The 12,572-nt window shown below is 38.1% G+C and overlaps 1 protein-coding gene and 1 long non-coding RNA gene across 29 annotated transcripts in view; one reads left to right on the top strand and one right to left on the bottom strand.

Annotated features, from left to right (window-relative positions):
- The window catches only part of DLGAP1 (DLG associated protein 1), an 871,196-nt gene that overhangs the window by 809,444 nt on the left and 49,180 nt on the right, over nucleotides 1–12,572 (top strand). For all 28 annotated transcript variants that reach the window (XM_035718637.2, XM_035718634.2, XM_035718633.2 and 25 more), the window contains one exon: nucleotides 1,362–1,453. In XM_035718637.2, coding sequence (XP_035574530.1) covers nucleotides 1,362–1,453 — 92 coding nt within the window. The remainder of the gene's footprint in view (nucleotides 1–1,361; nucleotides 1,454–12,572) is intronic.
- Nucleotides 1–12,572, bottom strand: part of LOC125755354 (uncharacterized) — a 33,848-nt gene that overhangs the window by 3,049 nt on the left and 18,227 nt on the right. Inside the window, exon 3 of the long non-coding RNA XR_007411678.1 lies at nucleotides 1,336–1,529. This is a non-coding gene — a long non-coding RNA (uncharacterized LOC125755354). The remainder of the gene's footprint in view (nucleotides 1–1,335; nucleotides 1,530–12,572) is intronic.

Raw genomic sequence — 12,572 nt, 5'->3', positions numbered from 1 at the left:
ATAAATGCTTTGAAAAGCAATTTGGCAATATCCCTTACTGTTGAACACATTCACTACCTTTCTATCTAACATTTTGACTTCTAAGGATTTTCCCAAATAACATTTGCACAATTTTTCTAATTGTTCTAAGTTGTTCTATTACATGTGCAATAGTAATTGTAATACTGGATAATAGCAACAAAGAGAAAGAAAATTACCCTGATGCCCACCTTGCTTATAGTCATTACAAGGAATATTTATGTAGTGAATAAAAGGATTAAGATAGAGCTATATCTACTGATGTGATAAAATATCCAAAAGATATCAGCATTATTGAATAAAGTAAGTCACAGAAAAAATATCTATAGTGTAACCTCATCTGTGTATATTTAGGGTTAATAATCATTTACATATATTATGCATATTAATAGATGGATAAATGTGCTTCAAAGGCTTGAAAGTGATTCTTGAGGAGGTTTATCTTTCTACATTTTATATTTATGTATTTTAATTCCATATAACTTACATTAGATTGCTTTTATATTTAGAAAAATAATTTATTAAACACAGAAAAAAAGAGGAAAAAATCTAATTGCTCTGAATCATCATAAGACTTATTTCATTTTTTAAAGATTTTATTTATTTATTCATGAGAGACACAGAGAGAGAAGCAGAGACATAGGCAGAGGGAGAAGCAGACTCCATGTATGGAGCCCAATATGGGACTCGATCCTGGATCCTGGGATCATGCCGAGCCAAAGGCAGATGCTCAACTGCCGAGCCACCCAGGCGTCCCATAAGATTTATTTCAAATTTAGGTTTGTCACATAGGCTATCATTTAATATAGATACATTTTCTATATGAGCTATAGTCTATACATAGCCATTTAGGAACCATGTGGCATGATATTCAAAGTGAATTTCTTAGTTTAAGAGGGATAAAAATGAAGATACTATATAGTTTATCTTAAAATGTACCTAAATCTCTCAATATCAACAATTCTAATTACAATAAATGAAATTTCTTCTTTCTTTTGTATTTTGTTATCTGCAAATTCAAAACTCTAAAAACCCATTTCCATGCAGTACCCCTTTCTAATATAGCATTCACAGGTAAGCACATACTCATATATCCATGGAGCAATCATAGACATTTATCTTAAGAGTGAATAAAATTTCATTTTACTAAGATCAGCAGAGTCAAAGCACATGCTAACAGTGTAGTGATGGCCCTCATCAAATATACAAATACTGAACAAAAAGATTACAAATCACAAAATATTCCAGTAGTACTGCAGATGTTTCTGATAAAATGTGACATTTGTTTTTCAAGCTAAGATGACTAAAATGGGGTACCTCTACATATTTGATTATCTCTTCAGGTGGATGATGCCGAAGAGCCTGACAAAACAGGGGAAAATAAAGCACCCAGTAAGTTCCAGTCCATAGGAGTGCAAGTAGAAGAAGAGAAATGGTGAGTCCATTTGCATTTGTCTTCTTTCGTCTTGATATTGGCAAGTATGGTACCAGTATTTTCCCCTGACATAAACCTAGAAGATTAAATGATATTTTCCCTTAACTTTTGGAAGCATTTAACTGATTCCCTCCTCTACTTTAATACTGAAGACCACTCAAGTTAAGTTTCAGCTAGAATATTAGAGTTAAGTAAGTATATCACATTCACATACACATAAACACTGTGTGCAATACTGTTGTGTTGCCAAATCATTCTTCTTCAAAAGACCTTTCCATTTTGGACTGTAGACTTTTTAAGAGAAGAGGACATATTTTATTCCTATTTTTACTCCTGGCACTTAATTGTCTGGTGTTCAGTATGCACTCAATGATGAGGAGGAAGAAGAAAGAAGAAGAAAGGAAGGAAGGACCAAAGAGAATATTTCCTATCACTGTCTTGAATCACAAGTTCTTTTAGATTGCTCTTTAAAATAATCTTTCGGATGAGCACTGGGTGTTATTCTGTATGTTGGTAAATTGAACACCAATAAAAAATAAATTTATTATAAATAAAATAAAATAATCTTTCTCTAGAATCTTCATATCTAGAATTAGGAAATTTAGAGTTTCAGAAACTAGAAGGAACCTCTGAGGTCACTAGATTCATTTTATGAATGAGAACTTGATCCAGAGACGTATGTGAATTTCTCAACCAAACTGTGAGGTCCATAATGGGTAAACTATGTTTTATTGATGGTAGTACCCCCAGCTTCTAGAACTGTGTTTTGCACATGCTAAGTATACAATATATATTGGTGAATGAAGTAGAACTGCAATTATAGTAGGAGAAAAATCTCTACATTATAAATTAGAGTATCATCTCAACTTTGCCACTCAACACTATGTGTTGATTAGAAGGAATCAGTTGGATGTCATCCGTCCATCCATCTATCTATCCATCCAATAAATATCTATGGATTGCTTCCTACATGCAAGGCTATATGCAACATAGACTGAGTATCTGGGAAAAGGTTATGCATCAGTTTAGGGAAGGGATACAATTTTAAAGCCGTCTGGTATTGACACCACACTTGGATCTAAGAGGTTTTCAATATATGTATCTATAATATTTTCCATAATCTCCTATAATTATACAATGTTGGAAGCCCAGAAAATCGATACAACCATTCTGGAAACTAATATGACAAAAGTCAGAGATAGTTACACCTGTATCCATACCCATTGACTCAATAAGCACATTCATGGAGTCATCCTGAATGAAATTACTCAAAGGAGGGGAAACAGCTGAGAACATTATCGATTATTGCAAATGAAAAATAATAATTAGCAAATGTCAAACTATAAAAGAATATTTTTATAAATTTTAATGTCCATGAAGATGGGCAGTCTTTATAGACTGAAATGTAATCTGTAAAGATGGTAGGTTTAGGAGTGATTTTTTTTTTTTTTTTTTTTTACTCTACAATATTTACTCATTGTGTCTACTTCAAATTTTAGTAATCATTATTTTCAAGCCAACCTTTCTGACACTTGTTCCTTGAAGTGTTTTGGAAAACTTTTTGAAACCATAACGTAGGAGACATAAATGATCTCATGGTAAGAACATATAATTTTCCTTTCCCCACTGGCCCAACTTGTTTTCCTCAATGATGTGGTGATTGAGGGCACAGACCCTTGAGCCAGAACACCTAGATTCAAATCCTGGCTCTACTGCATGCCAGGTGGGGGCCTTGATCAAATTAATAAATAATAGCTTTGATCCTTGGTTTCCTTATATGTAAAAAGGGGGATAGCTGGTGGCTTCTGGTCCAGCATGAAAGGAATTTAGAAGCTGTCACTCTGTTGTAGAAGCTGAACAAATGGAAAAATCAACAACTCTACTTCAATCAGTCAGAGAAGTGAAAGCCCAGGGCAAACCACTGCCCCCCCTCAAATTGAAGAGACAGACATACAGATATAGAAAAGACCAGAGTAGAAACCCACAAGCAAAAACCTCCGTGGGAAGCAGTGCCAGGGTAGGAACAGCTAAAATGCATTGACAAATTGCTAGAGGCTCGGTGAGGACAAATTTGAGAATGAAATATTTCAGGGGGGCCCAGTAATGGGTGGAGGGTATGTCCTTCCAGTTTTGTAAGTCACTCCAAGAGGTTACCAAGTCCCCAAAGCGAATATCAAAGAAAAATCCCCAGGTGCTCCTTCTAGCCAAGAGAGGAAAAAGGAAACCATCTTGAAATATGCCAGAACATTCTGTTTTTAACAAGATCTGCCCTCAGGAGAAACTGCTTTACCAGAGCCTAACCTGCAGGGGTCTTATCAGAATCTAAACTACCTGGGGGAAAGGAAATACCAACTCTAGCTCCCTCTAGCCTTACATATGGAAGAAGGGAAACACCCAACCCCTGCCCCCTCTAGCCATTCTGTCTTAGATAAGATGGAAAGAAACTGAAAGTTCACAGTCCAGGGTGCAAGCTTACAAAAAGATCCCTAATCAGTCAGAATGCTTCCTCTCCCCTTCACCTAACCATTACATTACCAAAGGGCTATCCACCAAGGTTCCTTTTACCCAGGACACCATGCTTACTTTTCAAAATTAATTTACAAGGCATACTTAAAGGTAAAAAGCACAGTTTAGAATGTCTGAACCAGCATAGAGCCAGAGTCAGATATTGCAGGAATATTGGAATGATCAGAGCAAGAATATTTTTAAATATTTGATTGATTGATTGATTGATTGATTGATTTGAGAGAGAGTGAGGGAGAGAGCACAAGTGGTTGGAGGGGCAGAAGGAGAGGAAGAAACAAACACCCTACTGAGCAGGTAGCTGCCACGGAGTACGATCCCAGGACCCTGAGATCGTGACCTGAGCCGAAGGCAGACACTTAACCCACTGAGGCACCCAGGTACCCCCAGACCAGGAATTTTTAAAAACTATGATTAATATCCTAAGTGCTTTGATGGAAAAAATAGCACATAAGAACAGATGGATAGGAACACCTGGGTGGCTCAGCAGTTGAGCGTCTGCCTTTGGTTCAGGGCGTGATCCCAGTTCGGGGATTGAGTCCCAAATCAGGCTCCCTGTGAGGAGCCTGCTTCTGCCTCTGCCTGTGTATCTGCCTCTCCCTGTATCTCTCGTGAACAAATAAATAAAATCTTAAAAAAAAAAAAGAAGAAGAAGAAGAAGAAAAACAGATGAATAATAGAAACGAAGAGATAGACCTTCTTTTTTTTTTTTTTTTTTTTTTTTTGAGATAGACCTTCTAAGAAAGAATAAAAAAGATTTGCTAGGGATCAAAAACCCTGTAACAGAAAGAAGACTGCCTTTGATGGGCTTATTAGTAGAGTAGACACAGCTGAGCAAAGAATCTCTGAGCTTGAGGGTGTAATAATAGAAACTTCCAAAACTAAAAAGCAAAGAGAAACAAACTGGGGAAAAAAAAAAAAAAAAAAAAAAGAAGCCCCAAACCGGGATTTCCAAAAACTGTGGGAAAATTATAGAAACAATAATATATGCATAATGGGAATACTAGAAGGAAAGAAAGGAAAAGAAGCAATATTTTAAAAAATAATAACTGAAAACTTCCCCAAATTAATGTCAGACTCCAAACCAAAGATCCAGGTCTCAGAAAAGCTCTAGTAGGATAAATGCCCAATACACCACACCTAGAGATACCATATTCAAGGATAATCAAAAGGAAAAAGTCCTGAAAGGAACAAAAGGAGGAAAAAAACAAAAACAAACTACCTTTCCTATACTGGGGCAAAGATAAGAATGACATACGACTTTTCTTCAGAAAATATTCAAGTAAGAAGAGAGTGGAGTGAAATATTACATATTTAAAGGAAAAAACAGGGATGCCTGGGTGGCTCAGTGGTTGAGCGTCTGCCTTTGGCTCGGGTCATCATCCTGGGGTCCTGGGATGGAGTCCCACATCAGGCTTCTTGCAGGGAGCCTGTTTCTCCCTCTGCCTGTGTCTCCACCTCTCTCTCTCTCTCTCTGTGTGTGTGTCTCATGAATAAATAAATAAAATCCTTAAAAATAAATAAATAAACAAACAAGGGAAAAAACAATCTGTACCCTAAAATTATCCTTCAAAAGTGAAGGAGAAATAAAGGCTTTCTCAAACAAACAAAAATTGAAGAAATTTGTTGTCAGGAGAGCTGGTCAGCGTCACCTGACTGGCTCATGAATTGAAGCCCACATTGGGCTAGAGATTACTTAAAAATAAATAAATAAACTTAAAAAGTTCTTCAAAGAGGACACCTGGGTGGCTCAGTGGATGAACATCTGCCTTTGGCTTGAGGTGTGATCCTGGAGTCCCAGGATTGAGTCCTGCATTGGGCTCCTTGTGGGGAGCCTGCTTCTCTCTCTGCCTATGTCTCTGCCTCTCTCTCTCTTTCTCTCTGTTTCTCTCATGAATAAATAAATAAAATCTTAAAAAAAAAAATTCTTCAAAGGAAAGAAAAATCATATAAGCCAGAAATGAATCCGCATAAAAAAGCAAGAGCATCTAAAAAAAAAAAAAGCCTCTCAGAAGAAGTAAGTGAAGTTAGAAAAAGACTTTTATTTTTCTCATTCTTTCTTTTTTTCATGTCTTTTATCACATAAGTTTCCTATCAACCCAGTGAGAACTCTAACCTCCAACACAGAGCTTGTCCAAAACCAAAGAGCTAATAAGATAGGGAAGCCTGACTTGGAATCCTAGTGTCCACACCCTGTTCTGCCATGTTTGTGACCCCCCCCCTTAGAAGAAGTCTTAGTCATATGAGTAACCTGAGGATGCGTTCTGTCCTAAAGTTCAAACGATGGAGACATCTGGAGTCATGGAGAGCTCTGCTCTGAAGGTATCTTATAGTCCATCATTTTTCAGCCTGAAAGGCTGTGGGAACTACATGAACTAAAATAGGCTTTCTTTAAAAGCTAATCATCACTAACTGCTATGAAATCAGTTAATTGTAGAGCACCTAGGTGGCTCAGTTCACTAAGTGTCTGTCTTCAGCTCCACTCATCATCTTCAGGGTCCTGGGATCCCACTCCAGGCCTGGCTCCCTGCTCAGTGCGGTGCCTACTTCTTCCTGTCCCTCTGCCACTCCCACTGCTTGTGCTTGCTCTTTCTCTCAAATAAATAAATAAACTATTTTTTTTTAAAAGGAAAAAAATCAGTTAATTGTAATTAAGCCTTATTAATGTACAATTAAGTCCTTATTAATGTACAATTAAGATGCTTGCCACTCCATAACTAGCCAATAGCCAGAAATCAAGAGCATAGCTGATAAGCCTTTCCAAACCTCCAGGGTCAGGACTAGGTACCTCTATCTGAAACTTGTCAAAATGCTCCAAGAACCTGGTCCATAGTCTTCCAAAAACATGTTGGAGCGCTTTGTATGTATCTGTACGTAGTAGCCTGTTTTCCATGCATATGGAAGCAATAGACACCTGTTAAGAACTCAGATGGAGCACTTCTGCTACTACGAACTTCAGGAGAATGGGAACCCCCAGACGACTGCAGCCTGGAATGGTCCTTAGACAGCATCTCATCCCTCAGGCTCACAGGGAAGTGTCTTCCCCCGAATCACAGAGCAACCTGGTATTGAAAGTAGGAGCCTGCCCCAGGCTCTACATTTCGAGTCTCACAGGCTCTCGGCTCCACTCTGCTAACATTCAGATGAACTGTCTGAAGTCAAAGGATATGTGCTTGTGTGTAAGTGGATTGAACAACAGCAACAATACAGAGGATGGGAGGGAGGAATTAGGACTATTTAACTACAAGGTGCCTGCACCACTCCCAAGACCGTATGAGGTTATTTGAAAGCAGACCTGGGTGAGTTGTAGAATGCATGGTGCAAACTCTAGGGCAACCATTAAAAAGAGTAAGAAAGGAAGCACACTTGACCCTAGAACAGCACCGGTTTGAACTGTGCATTCCACTTACACGCAGATTTTTTACAGTAGAGTTTTGGTAAGTACATTTTATCTTCCTGATGATTTTCTTAATGACGTCTTCTTTTCTCTAGCTTACTAGATTGTAAGAATACAGTGTACAATAGATGTGATATACAAAACATAGACACAATCCATGAATAAAAGTAATTGATAAACTCTGGACTTCATTAAAATTTAAAGCTTTGGCTCTGTGAAAGACAACATCATGAGAATGAGAAGGCAGGCCACATGCTCGGATAAAATATTTGCAAAAGACACATCTAATAAAGGGCGGCTGCTATCCAAAATATGCAAAGAACTCTTAAAATTCAATACTAAGAAAGAAAACAATCTGATTTTTAAAATGGGCTAAAGACCTTAACAGACACCTCCCCAAAGAAGATACCTGAATGGCAAGTAAGCATATAAAAAGATGTTCAAAGTCATATGTCATTAGGGAATTGAAAATGAAAACAATGAAATACCACTACTCACACATTAGAATGGCCCAGATCCAAAACCTTGACATTACCAAATGCTGGTAAGGCAACATTAAGTCTCATTCGTTGCTGGTAGGAATGCAAAATGGTACAGCCACAGCCACTTTGGAAAATATTTCGGCGGTTTCTTCCAAAACTAAACATACTCTTACCATATAATCCAGCAATCACACTCCTTGGCATGTACCAAAGGAGCTGAAAACCTGCGTTCACACAAAAACCTGCACACGGATATTGCTAGCAGTTTTATTCATAATTGCAAAACCTGAAAGCTGCTGTGCCCAAGATCGCAAATCCGAGAAACCACCAAGAAGCCGACGCCGATGCAAACACATGAGGGTTTATTTACAAGCTCGAGCTTGGGTCCAAGTATACTCCATACAGCAGAGCAGGGACTTGGACCCCGAAGTGGGTTACAGCTGGGTTTTTTATGGGCTGGTCTAAGGGATCTTCAGAAGGGGTGGAGGAATTTTTTTCCATTCCAATATGGGGGAAAGGGTGGGGGAGTTTCTTAAGATCTGATACGGGATTGAGGGCATTCTGAGCTTTATTGTCTTTCCGATATGGGATTCCCTGCCTAGGACAATCTGCAGTTTTTCCTATAAAGTTCAGCTCTTATTCCCAGGGACCTAAGATGGCTGTACTTGTGCTAAAGCTAAACTTGAGGTGGAATGGCCTTAATTTTTCTCGGCCTCCATAGAAGCAATCAAGACATCCTCCAGTAAGTAAATAAGTAAATAGGTTGTAGTCCTTCCAAACAATGGCATTTTATTCAGCATTTCTTATTTAAAAAGAAATAAGCTATCTAGCCACAAAAAGACATGAAGGAAACTAAAATGCATATTACTAAGCAAAAGAAGCCAATCTGAAAAGACTACATACTGTATGATTCCAACTACGTCACATTCTAGAAAGGGCCAAACTATTGAGATAGTAAAAGTAATGATTAAGAGAGGAAGAGGAATGACGAGACACAGCACAGATGGTTTTTAGGCCAGTGAAACTACTTTGTATGCTGCTATGATGGTAGAGACACATCATTATACACCTATCCAAATCCAAAGAATGTACCCCACCAAGAGTGAACCCTACATGTAAACTATGAATTTTGCATGGTACCCATGTGTCAACAGGGGCTCAGCATCGTAACATATGTACCACTCTGGTCGGGGGTGTTGTTAAAGGAGGGTCCGGGGGTGGGAGAAAGGACAGAGGGTATACTAGAAATCACTGTACTTTCTGTTCAGTTTTGCTGTGAATCTAAAACTGCTCTAAAAAACAAAGTCTATTAATTAAAAAAAAAAAAAAAGAGGAATGGTAGATAATAGTGTTAACCTCAGAGTGTTGTCTTAGGGTGTGTTGTTTAAGATACATAAAACTTTTAGAAAAACACCTGACACATGGGAAGCACTTTTTTGTGTTTACTACTCTCCTATGTACCCAAGTAGAATCTCTCTAAAGATTGAAATCTCAAGAAAGCAATTATACCACCTTTTCTGAAACAATAAGAAAAAAAATTACCTCGATTTTGTAATTTGACTTCAAACATGTCCCCTGCAGTCAACTATCCTGTTTTATCAAATAAACACCCTAACACATATCCATCTACCAGAATGCTGAATACCGCATTCTTTGGACACACATGATAACAACCCCAGAACTTCAAATGAACCACTTTTACCGTATTCTGAAAAAGTTGAACATTTAATGAATTACTGAAATTTATAGGATGGTCAATTTCTCAGTACTTTGAGTGGCTTATGGACCAGCAGCCCAAATTTCCTGCTTAATTTTTCAAAACCACCCTTCCTCAAAGGTCACTTCATAGTTAACTGCTGTAAAGTAAATAAGCATTTAAATTGATGTTAATGATTGTTTTCAACCTCTCCAAAAGAAATCCATTGTCAAACAGGGATTCTTACAACTTCTGCCTCCAATTAGGATTCTTTTTTACAGTTCTGCTGGTAGAATTCATTTAGATAGGATCTTAAAAGCAAAATTGGGCAACTGAGATTACCAATGATAGCTAAGGGAATTCTTTTTAAATTTTCTAGTGATAAATTGTCTTCTCGTTGGAATGGCCAGCACAACCCATCTTTTCCTTCCCCAAATAAATAGACTGATAAACAAGTGCAACCTAACAAAAAGTGAGAGAAAGAAAACAGAGCCAGAGAAAGAAAGAGATCATACAAAGAGAGGATGATTAACTAGACTTTGTAAGAGAGCAAGAAACTCATTATCACCTTTTGAATCCATCACAGTTTAGAAACCAAAATTAACATAGCAAAGTACACCTGGCTAATTTGTCTATTAAGGGGTAGACTTCAGTGTTACAAATTAAAACAAAAGGAGGAAGTTAATAACTCACTAGTAAAAAGTAAAATGGATTAAGTAACCTGTCTGCTCCAAAAGAGGAATCTAAATGGAGTACTATAAATCTGCCTGGTATATTTGCAGACGGCCATGACATCCTCAAAATGCCATCCATAGCAGATGTGCCATTTCCCTTCTCCAGGGCTCCCTCATGGTGGGGACCCTGCACTGAGGAATGCTGTCTAAAGGTCACTAGTTTAAATGCCATGGCAGCGCCAAACCGGGGATAACGAATGCCTGTGGTTTTGAAACAAGACTACTCCTCTTACGCCAATGAAGAAATGCCTCATCTCCATCAAACATTTGCTGTCTTTCCCCAATTCCTGTTTCAAGGGTCACCTAGCAGCACAGTTCGATAGGATCCACACGACATAAGGTATTTGTTCATATGCAGGATTGACTTACCCCAAGCAAAGCCAGCAAACCTTGCCAACACCTCCCCTGCTCTGCCTTTGCTCTGCATCTCAATGCCTCCTAGCATCCGGTCCCCATTCTCTCTCATCCTTCTGACTGCTCTCCAGGAATTTGCGTGAGGTCTTCTTGTCTTTCGAGCTGATAATTAGCAAATCCAGTAAACCAATCCTTCCTATTTACTAAGGTGAGAAAGCTAAGAGGCTCTCAGGGATCTCCCCTTTCCTTCCAAGTAACAATTGTATATCAACCATGGTTCATACAAGGCTTTCCTTTTCTTTTTTTTTTTTTTAAGACTTTCTTACATTACCCCACTAGTGACTCCAAGACTCTAAGAGTGGACACAAAAAGAAGAAGAATATATTTATTTTCAACATAAAAGTGACATGTAAATTTACTTGGAGGAGAACATAGAGCAGCAGCACGTTGACAGTTTATCTGTTGACAGATATCTATCTGATGGACTTTGGAACAATGAAGACACTGTGTGTGTGTATCTTAAGCATTATCTATCTTTTCTTTTTTTCTTAAAAAAATATTTTATTTATCTATTCATGAAAGACAGAGAGAGAGAGGCAGAGACAGAGGGAGAGGGAGAAGCAGGCTCTCTGTGAGAAGCCTGATGTGGGACTCGATCCCAGGACCCCAAGATCACGACCTGAGTGGAAGGCAGACGCTCAACCACTGAGCCGCCCAGGCGCCACCATTATCTATCTTTTCTATAAAAATTATGTATTATTGAATCTAATTAACAATTAAAAAATAAGATACTATTTATACATTATTAAAATTTATAAATTAGAGAAATAAAATTCCCCATAAGTTCACTCATTAACCATTAGTTAATAAAGGGGTATGTTGTTTGCACATACATTTTCCATAAACATTTTATTTATTTATTTATTTATTTATTTATTTATTTATTTATGAGAGAGAGAGAGAGAAAGAAAGATAAGATGGGGGAAGGGGCAGAGGGAGAGGGAGAAGCAGACTTCCTGCCTGAGCAGGGGCTTGAACCCAGGCCCCTGGGATCATGACCTGAACTGAAGGCAGAGGCTTAACTGAGCCAACAGGCACCCCTTCCATAAACATTTTATGAGTTACTAAAATTGCTCTATGTATTAAATTTAGTAATATTTTGGGGTGCCTGGCTGGCTCAGTCAGGAAAACATGTGACTCTTGATCTTGGGGTTTGAGTTCAAGCCCCACATTGGATGTAGAGATTACTAACAAAAAACCCACAACAAGACTTTAAAAAGAAATAAAATTAACTAATGCTAGAAGCTTTCTCGTTATTAAAAATTCACAACAAATATTTCTTTTGTTGAAAAGAAATATACAGGGATCCCTGGGTGGCGCAGCGGTTTGGCGCCTGCCTTTGGCCCAGGGCGCGATCCTGGAGATCCGGGATCGAATCCCACGTCAGGCTCCCGGTGCATGAAGCCTGCTTCTCCCTCTGCCTGTGTCTCTGCCTCTCTCTCTCTCACTGTGTGCCTATCATGAATAAATTTAAAAAAAAATTAAAAAAAAAGAAAAGAAATATACAGTATTGTATATTGTATATATACTTGAATTATACAGTATTCAAGAGTAGGTATGAATCATAATTTGCTCCCCCTGTCTCGCACTGTTGAATATCTCCATTATTTCTAGATTGAATTCTGGTTAAAGACAGTGAAAAAAATACACATATCATCTTTGAGGCCTTCTGAAACTAAATGGCAGTAAAAGGATTTTTTTGCTTGTTTGGGCATAAACTGCCAAGGATGTAGAGAACAGGATAGAAAAAAAGAACAGTGACCTGTTGGAAGCTGGAAGGCAGAAAGACAAGTGATCTCTGACTCAGCTGACCAGGGGAAGCAGAATCTAAAGCCAGGGTTGCAAAAATCCAAGATGCAATTCAATTTAAATT

Source organism: Canis lupus, chromosome 7 (genome assembly GCF_003254725.2).
Source record: "Canis lupus dingo isolate Sandy chromosome 7, ASM325472v2, whole genome shotgun sequence".
Lineage (NCBI taxonomy): Eukaryota > Metazoa > Chordata > Mammalia > Carnivora > Canidae > Canis > Canis lupus.
This window is presented reverse-complemented; position numbering and strand designations above follow the sequence as displayed.